The 22,779-nt window shown below is 44.3% G+C and overlaps 2 protein-coding genes across 5 annotated transcripts in view; both read left to right on the forward strand.

The window, feature by feature from the left end:
- Nucleotides 1-8,325, forward strand: part of LOC117778233 (phosphatase and actin regulator 1-like) — a 47,204-nt gene extending 38,879 nt beyond the window's left edge. The window contains exons 8-13 of one of the 4 annotated variants that reach the window (XM_034613645.1): nucleotides 1,867-1,922; nucleotides 2,135-2,176; nucleotides 3,000-3,061; nucleotides 4,217-4,357; nucleotides 5,713-5,789; nucleotides 5,975-7,335. In XM_034613645.1, coding sequence (XP_034469536.1) covers nucleotides 1,867-1,922; nucleotides 2,135-2,176; nucleotides 3,000-3,061; nucleotides 4,217-4,357; nucleotides 5,713-5,789; nucleotides 5,975-5,990 — 394 coding nt within the window. In that variant the 3' untranslated portion in view covers nucleotides 5,991-7,335. Of the gene's footprint in view, nucleotides 1-1,866; nucleotides 1,923-2,134; nucleotides 2,177-2,999; nucleotides 3,062-4,216; nucleotides 4,358-5,712; nucleotides 5,790-5,974 lie in introns of all 4 variants that reach the window. The other 3 variants (XM_034613642.1, XM_034613646.1, XM_034613644.1) reach the window with 3 other exon arrangements.
- Nucleotides 8,326-10,003: 1,678 nt separating this feature from the next.
- phlpp1 (PH domain and leucine rich repeat protein phosphatase 1) overlaps nucleotides 10,004-22,779 on the forward strand; it is a 45,705-nt gene continuing 32,929 nt past the window's right edge. Inside the window, exon 1 of the mRNA XM_034613570.1 lies at nucleotides 10,004-11,975. Within this exon, the coding sequence (XP_034469461.1) occupies nucleotides 10,364-11,975 (1,612 nt within the window). The 5' untranslated portion in view covers nucleotides 10,004-10,363. The remainder of the gene's footprint in view (nucleotides 11,976-22,779) is intronic.

Here is a 22,779-nt window from a genome sequence, read left to right on the forward strand (position 1 = left end):
TCTTGCAGAGCTAGCTAATACTTTAGTATAAATTTAAATAAATTAATCTTCATATTAGCTTTTATTTATATATATATATATATATATATATATATATATATATATATATATATATATATATATATATATATATATATATATATATATATATATATATATATATATATATATATATATTTTTTAGGGTGGCATGATGATTCAGTGGTCGCCTCGCAGCAAGAAGGTTCTACATTCGAACCTGAAGGCCAACCAGGGCCTTTCTGTGAGAATTTTTGGGGGGTTTTCTCCGGTTACTGTGGCTTCTGCTCACAGTCCAAAGACCTGCAGATTGGGGTTAGGTTAATTTAAGACTTTAAATTGCCCCTTGGTGTGAATGTAAGCGTGGTTGGTTGTTTGTCAGCTCTGTGATAGACTGGTGACCTGTCCGGGGCACAATGTTAGCTACGATTGGCTCCAGTCCCCCCACGGCCCTCAAGTGCTCTAGATGATTGATGGATGGATGGATGAGCTATTTCCTAAAACCTTATATAACTCCTTTTTATATAATCTCCTAATATTCACACTTCTAGTGTGAATATACAGGAAAGCAGACAGTCAACAAGGCCGACACTGCTGAAAATAAATCTGGCTAGGGCAGCAAATGCTCAGGAAGGGACATCCAAATGGATGTTTTTGACTAGCTTGCGCATATTTATTTACAATAACTGCGTTTTTGCTGACGTGATACTGAAATAATTCTCAGACCACGCTGTACGGCCCAGAACTCCAGTCTGAGAGTCAGCGGCTGGACGTTTCCTGAGCGATAACCCTCAAGTGGGAGAAGAGATGACACAAGAAATGAGATGAGACAAGTTGGGCTGAGCTCAGACTTTACTCTGCATACAGTGCTTACGGCGCAGAGCAGTTTCAGGCTGTCAGATCTAACCAGATGGAGACAGTCATTGATCCAGCGTCTACACTTAGGTCTTCTGCCGCAGGGTCCTGACACAGTGCTATAATAAGAGTCTCCAGTTTAAAGAACGACCTTTCACAGATTGCCTTCGGGTATTTCAATCGTTTTAACCACTTGCAAATGGAGGAAACTGGAGATAATCTGCACAAATTTGTATCTTCAGCTGTTGCATAAAAGAAAAGTGTGATGTCCATTCCATGCATCTTTGTGTAAATGTGTGTGGTATAGACTGTATGGTGGTATCTATTTTAGGTGCATGTTAGCAGATATGTGAAATCTTTCAGTTTGCATTTGAAGGTGTCATAATTGCACTCGCCTTAATCAGCTTCATATAAGAGCCTTCTGGAATTTCACAGAGCCTCTTCCTGCACTGCACCGATGTGTTATCATGCCGTCACTCACTTAGAAGAGAAGGATCGGTCATGGCTGAGTGGAGTTTTGGGAAGTGCACATGTTTAGCTGTTATGAGGCAAGAAACACTAACATTTCAGTGATCTAAAAGACTATGAAAATATATTGCTTATACATTAGTTGAGTTAAGAAAAGCATTAAGCTCTCAGTCAAAGTGTGAGCAAGATAACTTTGAGTAAACTGAACAACTAAACTGACTACAGCCGTTTTCCGGAAAACTACAGAGAACGTCAGGAGCAACTGACTCAGACGTTTGAGTTCTCACTTATTTCAGGGGAATATCCGGACTTCAGTGCATGTCACAAAGCAGCTTATGTGTATCACAGAGGAAGAACCGACTAAATATTTGCACTGGTTTTCTTTTAGAGTTGATGAATACATGATTTATTGTAAAGCAGCTTAGTTTGCAAGAGGAACTCTTTTCCCCCATGTTGATTCAGTGTTGCTCTGCTGACCTCTTCCCTGTGATAATGTGCTGACCATGGCTGCATATTTGTCACCAGGCGCTTGAGTCAGAGGCCCACCGCAGAGGAGCTGGAGCAGAGGAACATCCTCAAACGTAAGTCTGATAAACTTGTACATTTAAATACAAAACAAATGCTCTTTCTAACCATGCAACGCCTAATTAAAGGCATTGTAGTGGAGCATGGGTCCATGTTTGTAGCAGCCTTTTGTGCAGCCCCGTTGATGTGAGAGGCCAAGTTATGTGAAAGCTACTGACATGCATCTCTCTCTTTATTCCTCCTTGGTCTGCCTTTTCATGTGAGACAGGCAGCAGGGGCTCCCCGAAGAGTCATGTCCAGAGAGACGGGGGTTCGTAGCTCAAACACATGCAGCATCAGAGAAAAGCAGTTCTCTTGCCTGGGACATCAAAAAGACTGATTTACCAGCGGTTCCTGCTCTCCCAAAGGCTCCTGCGTGATTGGCACGGCGCAGGAGCAAAACACACATTCTTAACAATGCACGGGTGACAAGTCGTGTCCTTCCCATCACTCAAAACACACGGTGCCAAGGTTAAACAAACGGGGCTTGATCTTTCTAGAGGGACACCGAATTCGTAAACCACGAGTAGTACTGTAGACACATGGTGGGTTCAGCACAAGCACAAATGCAGTTTGACTGCTGCAGCTTTTGCAACAGAAACAGTTTCCCAGTGTGATTCTTGTTTACTCGTGTTTCCCCTTTTTTAAACTTGCTGCTCTGATCTGGACGTTTTTTGTCTCTGTAATTGCTTTGGAATATTTACTGCAACCCATGGATAAATTGGGAGATGCAATGCCAAAATTTAATGTGATCGGCTTGCTTCCTCTGTAAAAAAAAATTTGCTTTTTCTATTTAAATGGGTCAATCTGTTCATTATAAACACGGACCAAGAAGCCCTGGGACGACTGGAAAGGAACAAAGCGATCATTCTCCCCTGATACCCATTCCTAATAGTATTAAATAGCCAGTGATGGAAACTGTTTTATTGCTTTGAGAAACTTATCCCGTTTAGAGGGAATCTAATGAGCCACATTATGCAAATAGCGTGTTTGTCCCCCTTTCTGTAATTTCTAAACATTTTCGTAAACAGTCAACTGTTTACATGTGTCTGCGCTGGCAGAGTTTCGACACTGATCCTTTTGATGCTCTGCAGCTCGCAATGAACAAGAGGAAATGGAGGAGAAGAGGGAGATAAAACGGAGGCTAACGCGAAAGGTGAGTCCAAAATGCCTTTTGAAGGTGCAAACCCACGCCTGATCTTTAAAGCGCACCAAATTGAAAGACGGGATACACAAACGCTGTGATAATGACTCATCGGTGGTGAGAAGAGACATCTGCTACAGGACTGATATTGAAGTTCTCAGGTCTCCACCTCCCCCAGGAGACGCGGATGTCCTTGTTGCCCTTGGGCCTTCGGCGTGTTTGTTGCCAAACCTCCGGACCCCACCGGGAGGTGTTGAGCTTGTTCCCGTCACTTTCAATTAAAGTATCACACTTTGTACTCACCTGCAGACATGCTCAAAATAACACTATCCCTCCGTTTTATTTAAGGATATGAACTGAGCAGAACATTTTACGTCAGAAAAATAAACCATTTAATGATTTAGCTTGTTCTAAAATACCTCAAACAAACCTCTGACCTGCAATTAAACAAAGTATCCGTCTGGCTCTATTATATAGAGCACGTTGTTTTTACGAGTCTGTCCTTTGAGTAGAGTAGTTTATTTTTTATCCAGAGTGGGTTTATGATGCACTTATTAATTGTCTTTTTGAAGTTGACGGTTCAAGTTATTTTTATTATCCACAATTAGTTGTACAGCCAGAAGTAACCACATAACAATTACATTGACAAATACATCCTAATGAGTCATTTTAAAGGCAGATGGCAGCAGGGATAAAGTACATTTTTAATCTATTAGTCCTGCATCTTTAGAACATATCTACGTAACAAAACTAGGACTGTTATGACCTTCTTTGAAATGTTGTACAGGTGATGAAGGTTATTTAGGATCGCACCAGTAGTTTTGCTGCACACGTCTACAATACCTTGCAGTCGACTTTTATTTTTGTGGTGAAGACCTGTACCAGCAAGTAAAAGACAAAAGTAAGAACAGATTTAATAGAACAGCAGTAAAAACCTTTTCATGCCATCCACATTGAAGCTTACGATTTAAAGTTGAGTTGGTTTTTGTTTGAGAATCTTCCAGGTTTTTTTCCGAACTCGAGCCTCCGTTTGCGTAGGGTCAAGGGCAACAAGAACTCCTCTCTGATGCAGCTGCATTAACAATAAGAAATGGTTTTGTTTATATGCCAAATCTGAGAATGGAGGGAATACGTTACCTAATTTTCTGTTTGTCCAACTTTTTCCAGCTGAGCCAGAGGCCCACTGTAGAGGAGCTGCGACAGGCCAAAATTCTCATCCGGTTCTGTGACTACGTGGAGGTGTCAGATGCCCAGGACTACGACAGGAGGGCAGATAAGCCCTGGACCCGGCTCACAGCAGCCGACAAGGCCAGTATCACTCATAGTTAAACTGAGATAATGTTTTAAAATGCTCAAGACGCCTCATTGCCTGCTCTCAAATGTCTTCAAACACAATTGTGCCCCCCGTACTCCTGTCTGTGCCTCGTATGACGCAATGTGCAACGCAGGCAAGTAATGGTAGGAGGATGTGTTCCCCCTCTCTTGTTACGGCGAGTTCCACCTCAGCTGTTTTATTCCCCTTGGTGAGTAAACACCCCGTGGCGGTCCTGCCTCTCAATGCCCAGTGGTCCATGATTCTGACTTTTAATGAGATCTTGATTTTTATTTGTTATTTTTTTGCAGACCACATATGCTGCCTTCTTTGCTTTGTTGAACTCGCCACGTCACACCTGAATACCGCTCTGAAAAATCACGGGGCTTCGGCGTTTTTATTACGTAACAACTCCCCCTTACATAAGACAGTAATTGGACGAGAAGGGCCTCAGGACCCCCCCTCATCCTGCGATGCTGCTCGGCTGACATCATCTTTCTATCTGTTAACACAGATTTGATTATTGTTTGTTCTCCTGTCACAGAAGCATGGAGACGTCCTCTGGAGTCATGCTGAGCAGCATATAAGCAGTGACATCACCTGGCTGGGTGGCTGTCACTCATGACATGTTTAGAAGGGATGTAGCTTCAGCGGATTGTTTTATTCCTTGGAACTTTGACTCATTTTCCTCTTGAGACTCTCTGCAGTCATTCCGCCCTTGGGCAAGGCACACGGCCCCTGCACTGCTCTAGTGTTGCTACGTAGATGCCATGATTCACTGGGCTTTGTGTTGACCCAAATGTGAACGTGTAGAACTGCATGATTGGAGAAAAAAAGTTTTGTGCTCAGACAGCTTCCTTTTTAAATGAGATGTTTAAAAAAGAGCACTCTCAGGAGCCGGCGATGCGGAGAGCGGCACCTCAGCGAAAACTAAGGGGTGAAGTTACACTTAAAGAGCACTGCTGACTTTATTTGCAGTGTTTTAACTCTTTTTCACGCCGAAAATGTGCATTCAACTCTGAGCTTTCGATCAAAGGACTTCTTCAAAGCTAAATATGCACGTGTTCTTAAATCCACTGCATTGAGACTTTCTTTACCAGCTGTTTACCTCAGTCGACCAGCAACAGACTGTATGGTATTGTTCTAGCTCTTCGATGTCTCAAGAGAAGGAATTTGAAAGGCTGTTGCGTTGTGTGAAGAGAATTCAGCGGAATCATTTATGGGCCTTGAGATGAAGATAAATGATGCATGAAGCGTGCTAAAAGGACCGAGTCAGGGCTTCCAGGCTGCAGTTTGCCTACTAAGCCTCTGCTGCCTCTCTCAATCCCCCTTTCTTGTTTGTGCTCTGCAGGCAGCTATTCGCAAAGAACTCAACGATTTCAAGAGCAACGAGATGGAAGTGCACGAGTCAAGTCGCCATTTAACCAGGTAATGTGCAGAATCCCTTTAACTGCATGTGACTCCGCATGCTTACATATAAAAGCACGACCAGAGCGGTTTCTGTGCTGCAGGTTTTTGGCTGCTGCGGCGCGACTGTTTCTAGCTGAAGTGATGAAATGAGATGAAATAATTGAAACACTCTTTTATTTTTGGTTGTATGTTTGTATTTTTAGGTTTCACCGACCATAGTAGACCACCACTGTCTCGAGCAGTGCCAGAGTGGCGCGCTCCTCCACTGAGAACCTTAAGTGCTGGACAGTAAAATGGTGCCCGTTTCTACAATAAGGCCATGTCTTCTGAAATGCCTTTTCAAGACCCACACAACTGAGTCGGTACTACACCGCAGGATGCAGACACCCACTCCTCTATCCACCGTAGTAGCACATAATGACTCCAGTTGTTCAACATCGCCCCTCTGTGGACTCTGCTCGACTCTCTCTCCGAACCCCCCTGCTGAGCTCTGTGGCCGGCACTCAGTTCTGCGGCGATTCGGACAGCCGGAGTTATTATTTTTAGTATTTTTTTTTTTTAGTTGGCACTCGCGACTGCACCTTCGCTTAATCGATGACACCAGTGGACTTGTCTCAGTGGACGTGTTTTTATCCTGCCCTATTTATTATGCTGTCACTCTGAACTCCTCTTCCTCTAAAGGACGACTCTGTGCCAGGAGTTCACCACATCAGCAGGAGATCCATCTTCACTGCACCTGCTGGGAGCTGCTTAGAAAGACACACAGGAGGGAGGGGAGGGGGTCCAACATTTAAATCATGTGCAATATGTTTTTTTTCACCCCTTCTGCTTTTCCTAGACTATAGCACCCCCTGGAGCCCCCTCTGTGTCATTACCACGTAGTCCTGACTTCTTCAATCATAGTGTGCTATTCTCACTGTACCGACAATGTTGTCATCTAATTGCTAACTGTGAATCTGGGAGTGCGGGCGACGCCTGCACTCTCTCCTAATGTACATTTTGTTTATACTAAGGAAGGAAAGATGAAGAAGATTGAGCAAGTTTCATTCATGTCAGAATCTTATGAATTTAACTAATGTAAAAATTGCAGCTGGGAGATATATTCTGGTTCCAGTGTGTGTGTGGAACATTTGTGTTTTATATTATTTTTTTTTAATAGAGGCAATTCATTTACATGTTTTACATGTTCCAGCTCTTTGGTAGATACTTTTTTAATATCAGAATACCAAGAGAAAGGCTCACCGCATTATTATCTTACTTTTTTGTTTGTTTGCTGCAGTGTGTTTTAATGATCTTTGCTCATAATGTGCATTGTATTATACAATTTACTTTTATACTCATGTTGTGCTAAGTTTTTGACCAAGCAATATCTGCTGTTTGTAGAGTAAAGGTTAAACTGCAGGTGTCCTCCCACCATTTTTTTTACTGTGCTTATACACTATACGTCTCACTTCAGGGTTTTCATTTTTCTTTTATACTTTTGGAAAGCTTTATTCAGGAGGATGTTTTTCAGATTTTTTCTTGATGGATCCACTTAAAAAAAAAAACACCTGCCTCTTCGACAGCTCATTCAATTCTCAAATCTGTCCCAGGACACGATGCATTCTCTCATCAAAAACACAGATTCTAATGGATTCAATGAGTCAGGATTTTTAAATTTCTAATGCTAAAAGTTCTTTGCACTTTTAAGAGTTCGGCTTTACAACGGTCACCGTTTCAAGTTCAGGGCCCCAGTGTGTAAAATATTGTTGAATTTCTGATCTGTGACCAGTTTGTCTCTTCACTTTTCAAAGTCTTGTTACCTGATCATGTACCAGTACTCCAATGCTCGTGAGCTTTACCTACACAGAATATTTTTATTATTTTTTACTGTTTTACTTTTAAAGTTGCAATATTGAAGTGCTTGTTTATCATGAGAACAGTAGGAGAGGTGAGAGATTGTTGGCTTCCTACTTTGATGCATCTGTCTGCAAAGGAAACTTGTTTTAAATTCACGGTCTCAGCCAGTGATGGATAAATGACCCAATGTGAGAACTGAGAAAATCATTTTGCACTTTATGGTTTGTATGTGAAGTTTTGTGCGTTAAGTTCTCTTATGAATCAGTGCACAGTTCAGTCTCGTGTCATATTAGCCCCTTTTTTTTTTTTTATCCAAGTTTATTTGGGTCACTAAATCTCCGAGATTTTGAATCACACGTTTTTTTGGTTTGTTTTACAAGCTTCTGTTCGATTCCAGCATCACCACGTCACTATTTAAAATGTTCACTCATAGGTCTAGTACAATAGGAATGAATTTATACAAAATACACTCCAGTTCTCGTTTCCAGCTCCCAAGAGACGGCCCGAGCCGCAGGGCCGAGCATGATGTTTTCCATTTTGCTGGAATCAAGGAACATGAATTCAGCAATAATCTTGTTTCCTTTTGTATGTCGATGGAGCAAACTGATGCATTTGAAAGTGTTTTTTTTTTTTTTTTTTTGTGCGTGTCATTTTTGAAATACAGAACACCATGTAAAGGATACATCATGCCAATTAAATTCCATCTCTGAATGCACTCGTATTGTATGCATTATTTCTTTGGGATACTTGAATAACAATCCCAGTTCAGGTCCTGCATCTTGTAGCCATTTTGACGGATACCTGTAAAGAGAAAAATCTTTTGAACAAGTATTTTTATTCTGAGTCCAGTTTAAATGTGTAGTAACATTAAATTATGCTTGTGTTGTTTTGCTTGTACAGTATTGGAACTTCTTACAAATTCAGCTGTCGGCCAGCACCTTAAGAGAAATGTCTTATTTGAATTAATAGGGGGACACTTTCAGGGTTGGACCATGAGGAAGTTACGAATGCATACTTGATGGAACACATTCTGTGTGAGGTTGGCCCTCAGAAACACGATTCTACCATTAAACCAGGAAAGACATGGTACTACTAGATAAGTGGCACATCAAAAAATGGCGAGGCATTTAGGAATTAAAGACATGAGTGAATTGTACATTTATCACCAGATAAGACCTTGCATGGTTGAACCCATTGAGCAAGATAATGTCTGTACCAGTTGTAAAAGTACTTAGCCACACTTCCCCATCTCAGGTATAATCATCTTTTATAAAACAAAAATGTTAGTTCAGTTATTAATAAATACGTATGTTCCGTATCGCAAAGGATGTGAAACCACTTGAAACTCAAGTCATCTAGATTACTGTAACATTATTTGCAGAACTGCCCCAGAAATCTATCAACCGTCTCCAACTTGTTCAAAATATACCATGGCCACGAGTTCTTACAAAAACTCAAAAGTATGAACACATCAGCCTCGTTCTCGCCTCATTGCACTGGCTATACCTGTCACGCTCAGAATTGATTTTTAAAGTTTTATTGCTGGTTTTTAAATCTCTTAGTGGCATTGTCCCCTCTTATCATCACTGACCTTTCTAATTCCGTACGTACCTGCTCGTGATCTCAGATCTGCAGATCAGCTCTTGGTTCCCAGGGTAAGGTCGTGGAACAGCTTTTTCTGGAAAGGCTCCACAACGATGGAATAACCTTCAACTGGGAATCTGACAATCTACCTCGCTGTCCTCTTTTACGTCTCGTTTAAAGACCCATTTCTATAATATGGTTTATACCTAGACTCTGCATGTCTTTGCGTATATATGTAATTTTTCTATTTCTATGTTTGTGAAGCAGTTTTTGAAAGTATTATTATAATGCAGGTGAAGTGGAGGTGACACTGTGAGGCCTTCCTGATGGGGGGGTCACCTCCGGACACTAGATGGCGCTGAACACACGAGAACCAGTGTGCGCGGTGGCCTTGTGAAATGGCGTCCTGATGAGGTGGTGCTCAAAGTTATTTGCCTCGTCACCGCTCGTCTAAAGATACATGGGCCCGCAGGGAAGCATCATTCATCCACACTACGGAATTTGAAGTATTTTACTTTCACCTCGATATAATAAGTGCGTGTTTGTTTTGGCTGCAGACTCCATGTTTAATGTGACGTGTTTATATTTTTTTACACTTTCTCCATTCATCCAGCAGAGGAGACTCCGCAGCTCCAAAACATTTCACCACGAGCCGTGTTTACTCCCGTCGGCTGCTCGCCGCCTCACGGGAAATGTAGTCCCGCCGCTCTCCCGCCTCCCCACTCGCAGCAGCGGCGCACTACGCTTCCCACAATCCACCGCGTTGTTGTCGGCGACCCCCATCTTGTGTCGTCCTCATGAATATATATCAGGCGGCATTTGCGTAGGAGGTCGGCCGACGTTCATTTCATATTCCGGCGCTGCACTCTGCTCCAAGCGGGACGCGCCGTCACGTCTCCGCCCCGATCCGTCCCTGCACGCCCTGCCCTGCCTCTTCCCAGAGAATTTCATCGGTAACATGGTTTTTTTTCTCTCCCCCCCTCCCCGGAGCAGCGGAGGAGACTCCGGCAGGGAAAGGGAAGGCGAGAAGTGAATGACTACCAGCGGGATAAGTCAGCCACACCGCCCCGTCGGCGGACATTTAGCAAGGCGGGCTCGTATCCTGGCTTTTAAATGTAGTAGGAGGTGTAACCGAGTGCGCACCGTTATTTACCCAGAGCGGGACAGAGATGGAAAGCGTGCAGGCTGCCGCTGAGGACGCGTCGGATGGAGGCGCGGCGAAGTTCATGAAGAAGCCCAGCGGACTGTCTGTCGCCCGCGGAACTCCGTTGGACGATGGCGTTGGACATTCGGCTCCCTCCCGCGCAGAGGCGAGGAACGGGAACAGCCTCCCTCACTCCGCCTCGACCGCGGGATCCGGTGCGTCAGACCGAGCCGTGGCGTCTAATGGCCGGGGCTCGTCCAGCAACTCCAGCTCCCTCCTGTTGAGACGCAAGCGCTTGAAGAGGAACCTCTCCGCCGCAGCTGCAGCCACCGCCGCCCCGGCTGTCACCGCCGCCTGCGGTGCCAAGATGAACTCGGCCCTGTCCTCCGCGTCGCTGCACACCCGGAGTCTGGACAGGAAGACGCTGCTGAAGCACCGGCAGAACATGCAGCTGCAGCCCGCAGATCGCGAGTGGGTGAGGGCAGATCTCCACCGGGGCTCCGTACATGTCCACGACCGACTGACGCCCTCATATCCCAGGCCGGTCCTTTGCACTATGGACACCACAGCCGGCGAGGTGGCGCTCCGTCTGAGTAAACTCTGCAGTAAGTCGAGCTCCGTTATGCGCATTTTCTGTAAAGACAACCCCAAGACTGACCAAAATGGCAACTGCAATGTGAAGTATGATTATAGTGATAACCCATGCAAGGGGATGGAAGACTCCAGTATGAAATGCAACCACCTGACCCCCCTGGAATCCACAGATTTAAGGGGCCATCCGAGAGACAGGCTGAGGCTGCTGCTCATGGAGAATGCAGATGAGAGGCAAAAGCAACAGGACGTTGATGGAAAACTTTTCACCCCTGATTCAGAGTCGCAAGACATCATCACCTGTTCACTGTCAGATTTGAATTCCAACTCCAACATGGACACCCCCAATGATGATGACTCAGAGCACAGGAATGGTGTGGACAGCTATGGACTAAACTCTGGCTCAGATGTGGAGAGCAGTGCATTCGATGACCTGAGCTCCGGGGCCCGGCTCAGCGAGCACAGGGACTCCCTGAGTGATGACATGATCCTGGGCACTGAGGCTTCCATCCTCAGCCCTACGTTTGACAGCGCCACGGAGGGCCACGACATGTACGGCAGCTCCTCGGACGAACTGGAGCTCGACTGTCCAGCGTCGAGCACAAGCATGGACCCCATCTCCCAGCATCACAACGGTGGCATCACTGCCAGCTACAAGCAGTGCAACATGGGACTTTTAAATGACAATGTGGGGCCGGATATCAGGCTGAGTCCACACAGCCTGGGCAGCCTGCCAACCAGCAGCAGTGCCGGCTCATTGTCAAGAGCCTGTTCTACAGGTACTACACCTGACATCCAACATCCGGACTGTGGCCAAGGCGCTGCAAAACCAGGGCTGTCAGAAGACCACAATGGAAATTCCTGTGATTCCAGCCCCACGCTGTATGTGCAGCTGCATGGTGAAGCTGTCAGGAGGCTTAGCCCAGATGAGAGGCCTCTGCAGATCCAGAATGACTTTCTCTTTAAGCTTGGATTTAAGGACCCATGGCGAGTTCAAGAGGAAGGGCTTAACACAGAAATCGGCTCCTTGTTACGTTTTTATGCAGGTAAGAGGAATGATGCTTTCAGATCTAATCACGTTCTCTCCCCATCCAGTTCATCAGGCTCGTTTTGGGACTTGCTGAGGCCTCCTTTGCACAGCACACAGTTTGGACTGCACATGCTCAGTGTTAGTAACAGGTGCTTTCAAGACGGGTGTATTCACATATTCTACTAATAGAGCAAACCCCACTATTAATTTCCCTTTCCACATATCTCTATACATTCTTTGCTGTCAGGGAAGGTGAGTGCAGCACTGGACCTTGTGGTGGTTTATGAACGGGTCAGAGCGAGGTCATGGTCCAAACTCTACTGCTTTGCCAGATCCACCTTGCCTCAGGGACTACCTTTTAATTTCCAGATCCGTGTTTTGTTTGTTTATTTGTTTGTTTCTTCCGGCCTTGTCTGTTCTATTGGAGCGTAGCAGCACACAGTGCTCCCATGGACACGCATGACATCGCTACAAAGCCATCACCGCAACTTATGGTGCTCAGACATGGGGCCCTTTCCGGCTTTTGCCCCATTATCATCGTAATGAAAAGGCTGAATGCCTTTGTGGTTGGGTGGAGAGTAGGGGTGGGAGCGGTATGGCCGGGAGGACCATAAACCCTCTCTGTGGACTCAGTGAGTTCTGGTCATTGAGATGCTGCACAGTGCCTGTCCTAATGGCATCCAGCTCGGCCTCTGTCACACTAACTAGCAGCCTGCCAAGCTGGTTTAACGTGCTCCTCCAAAGCGCAGGAAGCCCCTTTCTTCACCACACCACCGCCTCCACCACTTATGCTATTGCTGTCACTGCTGAGGCAAGTGTTTAGGGGGGGGTCTGGTGGTTCCGAAGTATGGAAAAAGAGACCCTAACAGAGACACTCACTCCGTAGCTTACTGTCCAGAGAGGCTGTTGAACTACAGGTCACTCAAAACGATACTGAAATGGCCACATGTGCTTCTGCTCACGTTCACAGGGTCACGTGCTTCGTGACCTATTAAAATACTGAGTTGCTTGAGGTGCTACCGGAGTGGTTTAATTTAGATGGCATTATGTGGCAAGTTGTTTGAGCATGCAGACTGGGGCTCGTGTGAATGGATGTGCGTTTAGGGAAATAAAACCAATGAGTGTGCAGTCAGCTGAGCTCAACCAGCAGCAGCAACAGTTCCTGAAGCCTCTCTGAGGGTGACGCCTCCAAATCCCATGTGAGACAGCTTAACTGTGGTCACCTGAGTTCTCCTCAGCCAATGACGCCACTCAGTAGTACGCAGCCTGCAGAAAAGAAGTAATTCTCATTTTGCTCCATGGAGGAGGACACGGAAGAGCACACACACACACACGCACTTACAGAGAAAGCATGCACTCACTGTAAAAGGAAAGAGGAGCCGACACGTCTGGCCTGCTCTTCTGCCATTTCCTTACACTAGTGAAGCATGTGAGGAATGTACGCTGGCTCCCCTAGAATGTTAGGCACGTCTGCTGAGGAGGAAGTGGAGCGAGGGGGGTTGGGGGTGTGTGTATGGGCGAGGGGGATACCATGCCGACACATGTTGAGCTGAATTTAAATGGTTTTCCTGCTCAGATAGTGGAGATGGGGCCAGCCTCAGCTGACTCGCTGGCCGACTCTCAGCCGCAGCTGCCACAACTGTAGACCTCAGTCACACTGAGGGCCTTTTTGTCTGCATGCCTGTGCATGCATAGTGGCCTTTGATACAGGAAGTCCAGTATCCAAACCCTATTTTACGGCTCAGTTTCTCAGCAAGAGCAATGTGCCGATTTGATGGTAACCTAGATATGAAGCACACAAGCGGCCAATAAACGGTACTGTGTCTTTAATAAAAGAGGCAGATGAGGCGTTCAGCACGAGGCGTGATCACTGAAGCAGGAGGAGGATGGGAGGAGGCCGTTAAGTCGAGGAGTTGCTGCGGTGCGTCTTGGCGGATCCTTTGGGCCAATTTAACTTTGAAGGGTTCAGGTCGTGCTTTGACTGCACAGACTTTGCGGTGGCCAGATGAGAGAAGTCACTTTGCCCTGCTTGACACACACACACACACACACACACACACACACACACACACACACACACACACACACACACACACACACACACTCACATGCATGTACAGAAGGCTGCGTAGTTCAAAGGGCCGCTGTCCTCTTTGGCAGCCTGACGAGTGATCCTTTCAGGGCTGCCCACACAGGAGCCTCTTGTCATGCTTAACCAGCTTTATTAGAGTTTTGAGTACAAGGGAAAATGGTAAAAAAAACAAAAAACATACACTGACTCAAATAATCAATACTTTCACATTCTACTGCTGACAAGCACAGAATGCCTTAGCTGTAAATAAAAGTATTGTACTCCAAGAGAGTTGGGTTTAACAGGTTTTTCTAACTGCCCCCCAAGTCACAGCCATGTTTTAATTGTCCATTCAAGTGAAAGTATTGGGTTCAGATCAGTGTTACTTCTTCTCTGAGGACAGAAGATCTTCAGTCCTACATGTAATGAAGGTCCCTCACCCAGAGGTTGTTGTTTGTGTGCGTACTAACAAGAAAAGGAAATTATACTGAACCCTAACACACACTGGCACAGGGTTTCCCTAGAGGCGGTGGACCTGGAGATCTTAAGCAAATCAAAGCAGGGCAGTAAATTATTTAGAATCATTACCCTACTCAGCCTTGCAAACACTCTTCATCCACGCACTTCAGCTCATTGTGAACTCGCCACTCACCCTATTAACATTGAGATGTTTTCTTTTTAAAAGCAGCCTCTTGTAAATCCAAAGCGGTGTTAGGATTTCGGCCTGTTTTATGAGTGAAATTAATGACCACTGGCATATGCTGGCTGAGAAACTATCAATGCATTAATTCCTTTCAGCTCGACACAAGTTTATAGCTTGAGCTCCTGTGAAACAAATTCGGGCTCAGTAACGGTGTCAGCGCGCTTCACCCAATTTTCAGTTAATTCCCATGTTATTTTCCGTATTTGCCAGCAAGGTGAACTTGGCAGGAAGAACTGTTCAAGCAGAACTAATAACAGCAGAGATGTGTGGTGAAACCTGCTTTCACACAACAAAGGTCTAATAAGGATTTACTCTCTTACAACCTTTTATGACTGTACATTTCTGGTATGAAAAATTGTATCATCTGGATTAGTAATGGGAATTATTTCTTTTTTTTTCAAAATAACATTATATACCGCACCTTTCGAAAGGAGTTTTCTCTGCACGGATGCTCAGGTTTGAAAGCAAGATTACACAAAAACGGTTTTACCGGATGCGGTATGGGTCAGGGAGGAACCCATTACATTTTTGTACAGATTGTTTTTCTTTAACATTGCGAGAAAAGATGTTTTTCAACATTTTCATGGATCTCGTTGGAAAAAAATCTGGAACATTTAGGGAGCTGATATCTATGAGTGTGCAAAATTTGGTGCCGCTTGATTTAAAGGGACTGTTGGACCTTGGCGGAGGTTTGCGCTCTGCTGAACACCATTCTAGTTCTTACTTTTTTACCTATTTAAAGAGTTTTTCTCTCTTGTTCTCTACAAGAGCTGCTTTCCTCATCTCAATTTGTGGTCACATGTACACATCTATTACAGATGTTTAGTCCTTCATGGACAATCCCAGTATGACATAATTAAACACAAGCAATATCCTTATCGACATCATAGAAATCCAATAATAGCTAAACTATAAAATTGCTCAAATTGCAGAAAAAGAATATGAACGGGCCGCTTCTCCTGATATAATCATCCATTTACCATGTAGACACAAGATGTTAACGTTATAAGAATAAGCTTCGAGGGATCTCAGTTCAGGGCTGTGTCTTTCCACTCTTACCTCAGGCCTTCTCTGAGGAGGCGGTGGCTTGTGACGTGATGACTTAAACGACTCTGTGAGGTTTAAAGGCTTAATGAAGCTCCCAGCTTTCTCCAGCTATTAAGCAGAGAGAACCGCTCACTCTGTCTTGTCAGAGCCTTGTCGTTCCCGTCGTATCGTCATTACGCCAGATTGCTCCCACACTCACTTTTGTGTCTCTATGAAAACATTTTTAAAGGCAGAAGGAGAACAGTCTGTCTGATTTTTGTCATGGTTTCGTTTTTTAAAAAAAAATTTATGAACGGCCACGTGGTTCTCCCGGCCGAAATATGTGGATCCCTCCCAGTGGTTCAGTGAATGATTTTTGTTAATCGAATTTTCTTTTTCTAGGCACTTCACTTAAATCTGCAAAACATGGCTTTGTTTAGCACAACTGCAGCTTCTCCATGAAGGCAAACACAAGGCCGCCGCATCCTTTCTCACATCTACTGTATGTCCACGCCTGATAGCTAATGGTTTCTCTAAATGGCCCATTGGTGAGTCATTATGTAATTGTGTAATCAGCTTTCACACGTTCCAGAGCTCAAATCCAATACGCATGTGTCAGTGTGCACTTAAATTTTTAGGTTCACTATGTGTGCGCCTGAAATGAAAGCCAGGCAGCAATCAAGGAATGGATTTATATACTTTATTTCATGCTTATTCACGGCCAGCTCCACGTGTACAAGTGGTCTTAAATGAAATGTGACCATACGCTCAGCACTGAGTTGGGTGTGTGTCTGTGTGTCTGAGGATTCACGTGTGTGTGTGTGTGTGTGTGTGTGTGTGTGTGTGTGTGTGTGTGTGTGTGTGTGTGTGTGTGTGTGTGTGTGTGTGTGTGTGTGTGTGTGTGTGTGTCTGCTGAGTGCAGACAGGGCCGGGATGGCGGTGTCAGCTTGTAGCAGTTAAAGCCAAGGGAACTGTTTTCTGTCTAATATAGATTGCCTCGCTGGCTGACATCTTCCCACCCTCCTCTCCTTCCCTCTCGCGCCGGAGCTTTGTCCCTCTCTCAATTTCTCTCATGATCGATCCCCCTCCCTCTGCTCTCGCTATCTTTCCTCGCATCTCCTCCTCCCTCACACCATCTGACAGCTTCCATTTATCTTCCCATATCTCTTTATCCCTCCATAGCTTATTGCTTCACATTCCAAGAATTACTGGTCATCCTCGTAATTATTAAATAGAAATATTAATAAAAGGTAAAAGTCAAATTAAGCTCGGGTAAATTATTCCTACTAGTTTAATACACATAAAATCACCCTTTCTTTCCGCCTCCTCTTGTGCTTGTGCTTGTTTTGATGTACAGTTGTGTTTAGTTCACGTTCCCCTGTGGAAATATGTAACAGAGGGAAACAAAGGAGTATGGAATGGAAATTCTCAATGCTTTGAGGTAAGCAGCTGAATCTAGGCCGAACAATGTCATGCTGATATGTCACTCCTGTCTGGCTGCCGGCACATCATAAGACACAGACTGGGAAGGGGGGTGGCGTTTGGGAAGGGCAGGGGCTTTTCCTGCCCTATGGGAGCAGCCGGTTCTCTCAGCTGTCTGTCAAACTGCCCTTGATGAATCCTACTCAGAAACCTCGACAGGTCCAGAGTAGATGGAGTTCACGAGCAAAGGCAAGCAAGAGGGTCCCCCTTCAGCAGGGTCATGGAGGAGGCCGACTGTCCCAGAGTCGTGCACCAGTCCCTGCCCTGACCACATGCATGAGGTTGGCTGGGGTGGGGGATTAGAGGCAGACCAGCAGGGGCTCACTTTCCACAGCTTTGATCAGCAGCAGCACAGCCTAATACCAGACAACATCTGCAACTCTCAGCATTAAAGAGGCCCAAAAATTCCGATTAGGGAACACACAGCCTGCTCGCCCGCTAGTGTACAGGACAGAACTGTGTCAATTCTGGGATAGGAGCTTTTTAAATACCAACGCTCCAGTGGTGCTTACACTGATTTGTTTTACAAAGCATCCGAGTCTCCAGAGAGGCTATTTCACATTGTGTTTGAAATTCCAATTTCTTTGCATTATTGTCTCAAACACATGTTGATCAAATGAAAGTTAAAAGGGCCAGTTAGGTTTTGCGGAGTTGTTTATTAGAGGTCCTGTTTTCACAGAGGCTCCGCCCTACCATACAGAAACATGAAGCTAAATAGATGAGTGTTTTGCTTATAGTATTGTGTGAAAGGAGCTCGGAGGTTTAACAGACTGTCCCCGAATCTTTCTTTTTATCATTTGGACACAGCGAGATAAGGTGTGTTTGGGTGGAGCTGATCTTGTTTTTATGGACTCTGCTCTAATAAGAGTTGTTGATATGAAATGAACCAGTTTAAAGTTCATCTTCCCCTTGAAAAAAAAAAAGTGCTGAAGAAGAAGAATGATACTTCCTCATTGGCGAGTGTTTATTTTAAGAGAAAGGCTTGAAAAGCAAACAGTGGGTTGACTGTGGTTAATGTATACGACTCATGCTTAAATCCTAGAGGTACATCTACAGAATGTCATCATTGTAGATGCGGCAATTCCAAACATGTACAGTCTAATGCAGTACTGAAGAGCTGCAATAAATCCTGTCTTTGTGCAACAAAATTTAGATTCTGTAGTCTGTGTTGTTGTGGTATTTGCAGTGTTGGAGGAAATATTCAGGCCCCTTTATCAAGCAAAGGTAGCAACACATATATGCATCTATGAATACGTGTATACCACCATTTAATGTATTGTATTTTCATAAAATTAGACTTACAGGTGCTGCAATCTTGTATTTTTTCTTTAAGCTATGGATCAAATGACCATAGAGAATTATGCAGTTCTCCTCTTTTCCACGGTGCATTTTAGTGTATTTCAGTTTATTGTTTTGGTTCTCCTGCTTCAAGGCAGAGCCCTGCATGGGTCCATTTTTGCAAACCTGCACCCGCATAGCTTCGTGCTGGACCTGACCTGTTACCTGCAATTATCTTCAAGTCAAATCTGGACCTGCTTGGAACTGTTAACATATTTCCCGCAACCCAACCTGTCACCCGTGATTAAACACACATGCTACATACATAGTCAATCACATCAAATAGGTTGTGTCCTTCTCCAGTTTTCGGTGGTTGAATTGTGTTTTTGGAAAAGTATCTGTCACTCGTCTCAGCACCTTCAGTGCTCCTGCAGCTGTCAATGTGTTTCCTCAGCAGACTAGCTTGCGGCTATCGAAAGCTAATACTTTTTACAAGCAGCAAAGCTACTGAGAAGAACATATTCACCACTGGCTATTTTTGCCCTTATGTGATCCATTTTCTGTACCAGTGCGTTCGCTGTCTGTAGTGACAGTTATTTGAGGGAAAGTGAATTGGTCGAAGGTGGTGTCATAAGCTCTCAACAATACAACAATCCTCGCGGGAGACTGGGCTTCATATAAGCTGGTTTAAATGTTATAAATACTGCACAATCATTTTGATTTCTGATTTCTCCAGATAAAAAAGACACTTTCGTTCTCACCCACCACTCGCCCATGTTTAGTTTTAATTTGACCTGTGCCCGTTTTTATTCATATATAGATATTTATTTTTTACATGTTGCACAACTTTATTGCTGTGTTACCTGGTACAGGACTCAAGGCTTAAGGCAACTGTAATTTTGATTTACTCTCACTGCTCTAATAGCATTGTTTTTTTAAGTCACAGTAAGTGAAATGGATATATATATAAGCAGAGTTAGAGATGAACAGATGAAAATAGAGGAGCATTTTGCTGCTGAAGAGACAGATATTTCCCTCAGGAGTTGGTAGAGACCAAATACAGAGCTAAAAGCAGAGTGAATTCTGGAGTTACATTCATCAGGTGTCCAGGCACATGAATCTAAAATCATATTACTGTTGCTTCATATCTCCTAGATGTGTAAATATGTTTTTGCAAACAAATAATAACCAATAATGTCAGTGTTATGGCCACAGCTTGTTTCCATTGCCCCAGAAATAAGTTATTGCAGGTTTGAAGGATTCAGTGACACAGGTGTCCTCTATAAAAGGCTGAGTCAGAGTAGATAGGAGCAGCGTGTCTGAGATCTGTGAAGCTTAAAGTCCAGTTTTTCAGAGAGACAGAGGAGACGTCCCTCCACGTGCGGCCGGTCTCAATCATTAACATGGCAATTTGCTTGTCACTTGCTGTTTGCTGTGCAGAACGATAATCACCCAGGCCCCGGGGAAAAAAGAAGAACATTCACCTGCTGCACCAGCAGGTGAATGTTCCTCTCTTTTTTACTTCTTACTTTTCTTCCCCTGTCCTTTCCTCCTTTGCATTTGTGCTCTGTTTGCTCTTACACAGTTTTGCTGGCCAGTCTTATTTTGTCTCCAGTTCCTGTTTCGTTTGCAGTGTCTCTTTACAGTTTTATTAACATTCGCTTGGCTACCACCCAACTTCTCTCTGGCTCACGCTGCTTCCCAGTCCCTCTGGTTGAATACTTCCCCTCTGTAGTTCTTTATCTCTCTCTCTCTCTCTCTCTCTCTCTCTCTGCCTCTCTCTGCCTCTCTCTGCCTGTGCACCCCCATTACCCCCTCCCACTCCCTCAGTGCCACTGTGTTCACATGGCCCCTGCATGTGACACGAAGCCGAGCCAAAACACCCCGGATGCCCGCTTCAGCCCTCCACTGTTCCAGACCTTGTTAAATTTTAAACAAAACAAAAGGCAAGAAAAAGGAGGGAGGCAGGGAGGGTAGGGGGAGAGGAGGAGGAGAAGAAAGAGAAAAGTGAGCACGTGGGGGCAGGGGAATGTGCAACAGCATCACAATCTCATTCATTCACTCATCCTATCCCTGCGCATCATCAGGAGCGAGCTGCCCTTTAATGCTTTGCTCCCTCTCCCTCTCACCCTCTTCGCTCCTCTTGTGTGAAAGCCTTCCTCTCTGTCTTTTCCCTCCTTTCTCTCTGCAATGAACCAGACTGATTGTAGCTTTAACCACAGATCTGGGGTCTGATTACTTTCTGGGCTGCGTCCTTCAGTGGGATTAAAGAACAACTGACTCTGTAGCCGACAACTTTCCTGTCAATTACTCCAAGGCTCCCTCTGCCCATCAGCCGTATTTTTATTGTATTATGAGGAAAATCATAAAATAGCTGGACTAAAAATAACAAAGCTGCTCACCTTTTATTATTGCCTGTCCTCTTCCTTTTTGTATGAACCTTCTTATTACTCTGCTTCTTCTGCACTGTCAAAGGAATACTACAACATGGCGGCCTAATATAAAGTCACCCAGAAAAAAATCTTGGATGCCTGCAACGTCCCAGTGGCTCGTTTCCAGATTTAGCTAAGCTACGAGAGTCCTTCATAGCCTCTGATAATAAATGGCATTAGAGGTTAAGCGCAAACAATAACAAACAATTATCTGCGTGTTTGCGTGCCACCCTGAGGGAAAACTTGGAACTGAAAGTCGTTTTACTTTCCCTTCATCGCGGATTAGCAGCTAATAATTCCAGTCAGTGGCACAAACTATATGTCACAGTCAGCCCACACTGATCATATATTTCCTGGCATCACGGGTAATGCATTGTGACGTTTGTGACAGCGGATTTGTCATCAAACGTTAACCTACAGCGAGCATTGTCACAGCACAGTTGCTCTGTGTTATTTATGGAGATTATGTTGCTTTTCATTTGAGCTAACGGATTAAACTAAAAGTATGTCAGCTTTGTTGTATATGTGATTTTGATAGGCACAAATACTTAACTTTCATAGCCTAGTTTGGGATGAAAACAGGTTTAGACAGGAGTCTCGAGCGGGTACAGTACCCTGCTCTGATACCCGTGTTGCTGCCTTTGACTTAAATCAGCTTTTCTCTGCTCAGGAGTCTGCTAGTTGACTGGTAGCACATGCTCACACACACACAGTCCCTGAAATCACATCTGTTCACTGAAAAAAAGCCAAACTTGCCATGTCATATTTTCAAAAGAGATTGTTTTATCTTTTAAAGCACAAAAATGTGCATATACTTCTCGATGCATCACAAGCTATGCTCCATGAGTTCAGTAAAGCCTGGCATTGAGGATTTTATTGGAGAACGTGCCTCGTTAATTTGATAATACAAAATTTAGTCAGCTGTACAAAATGATTTGAGAGTGCAGCAATATTTTAGATACCCTAAATAACTGCATCTCTGCTGCCAGTATTTTACAGTGTATGCTGTGTGTTAACAATGTTAACAGTGTCAGTGATACAGATAATTACATTATATACATTATTGGAAATAAATGTGTAATGGAAGCACCTAATTCCAGCCCAGGAAGAAAGTGATTTGTGATAAGACTGGCACATTAAGTCTCTGCTTCTGTTCACTTATCATGCTCTCAAACTTTGAATTTTTATGACTGACATGTACACACACACACACATCCTCTTAATGACATAAGAGGACAGAAGGTTTTGGTGGCAGTGCAGCAGCTTGTTGTGCAGTAAGACACTTAAGAGTTGCTTTTGTGTGTGTAATACCAAATATTGATGCTCCTGTAATTGTTAGTTATTTCAGATGTGAATCCCCTCTGAATTCAATCAATCAATCAATCAAATTTTATTTGTATAGCCCATATTCACAAATCACAATTTGTCTCATAGGGCTTTAACAGGGTGTGACATCCTCTGCCCTTAACCCTCAACAAGAGTAAGGAAAAACTACTAAAAAACCCTTTTAACAGGGTAAAAAGAACGTAGAAACCTCAGAGAGAGCCACATGTGAGGGATCCCTCTCCCAGGACGGACAGAAGTGCAATAGATGTCAAGTGTAAAGGAGAACATCATCAAGATAAAGGTTTTAGCAGCATTGATAAGGGTAAACCTTTTGAAGCATAACTGAAGGTCAATGAAATGGTGGATTATTGTCAGTAATGGTCAAGTATCTGAGGAGAAATACTATGTATCGAGCAGTCCTGCTGCAATCATAGTCTATGGTCAGCAGCCAGCAAGATCATGAACCACCATCAAGATCGGGGGTTAGGGTGAATTGATTCCT

This window comes from Hippoglossus hippoglossus, chromosome 17 (assembly GCF_009819705.1).
Source record: "Hippoglossus hippoglossus isolate fHipHip1 chromosome 17, fHipHip1.pri, whole genome shotgun sequence".
Lineage (NCBI taxonomy): Eukaryota > Metazoa > Chordata > Actinopteri > Pleuronectiformes > Pleuronectidae > Hippoglossus > Hippoglossus hippoglossus.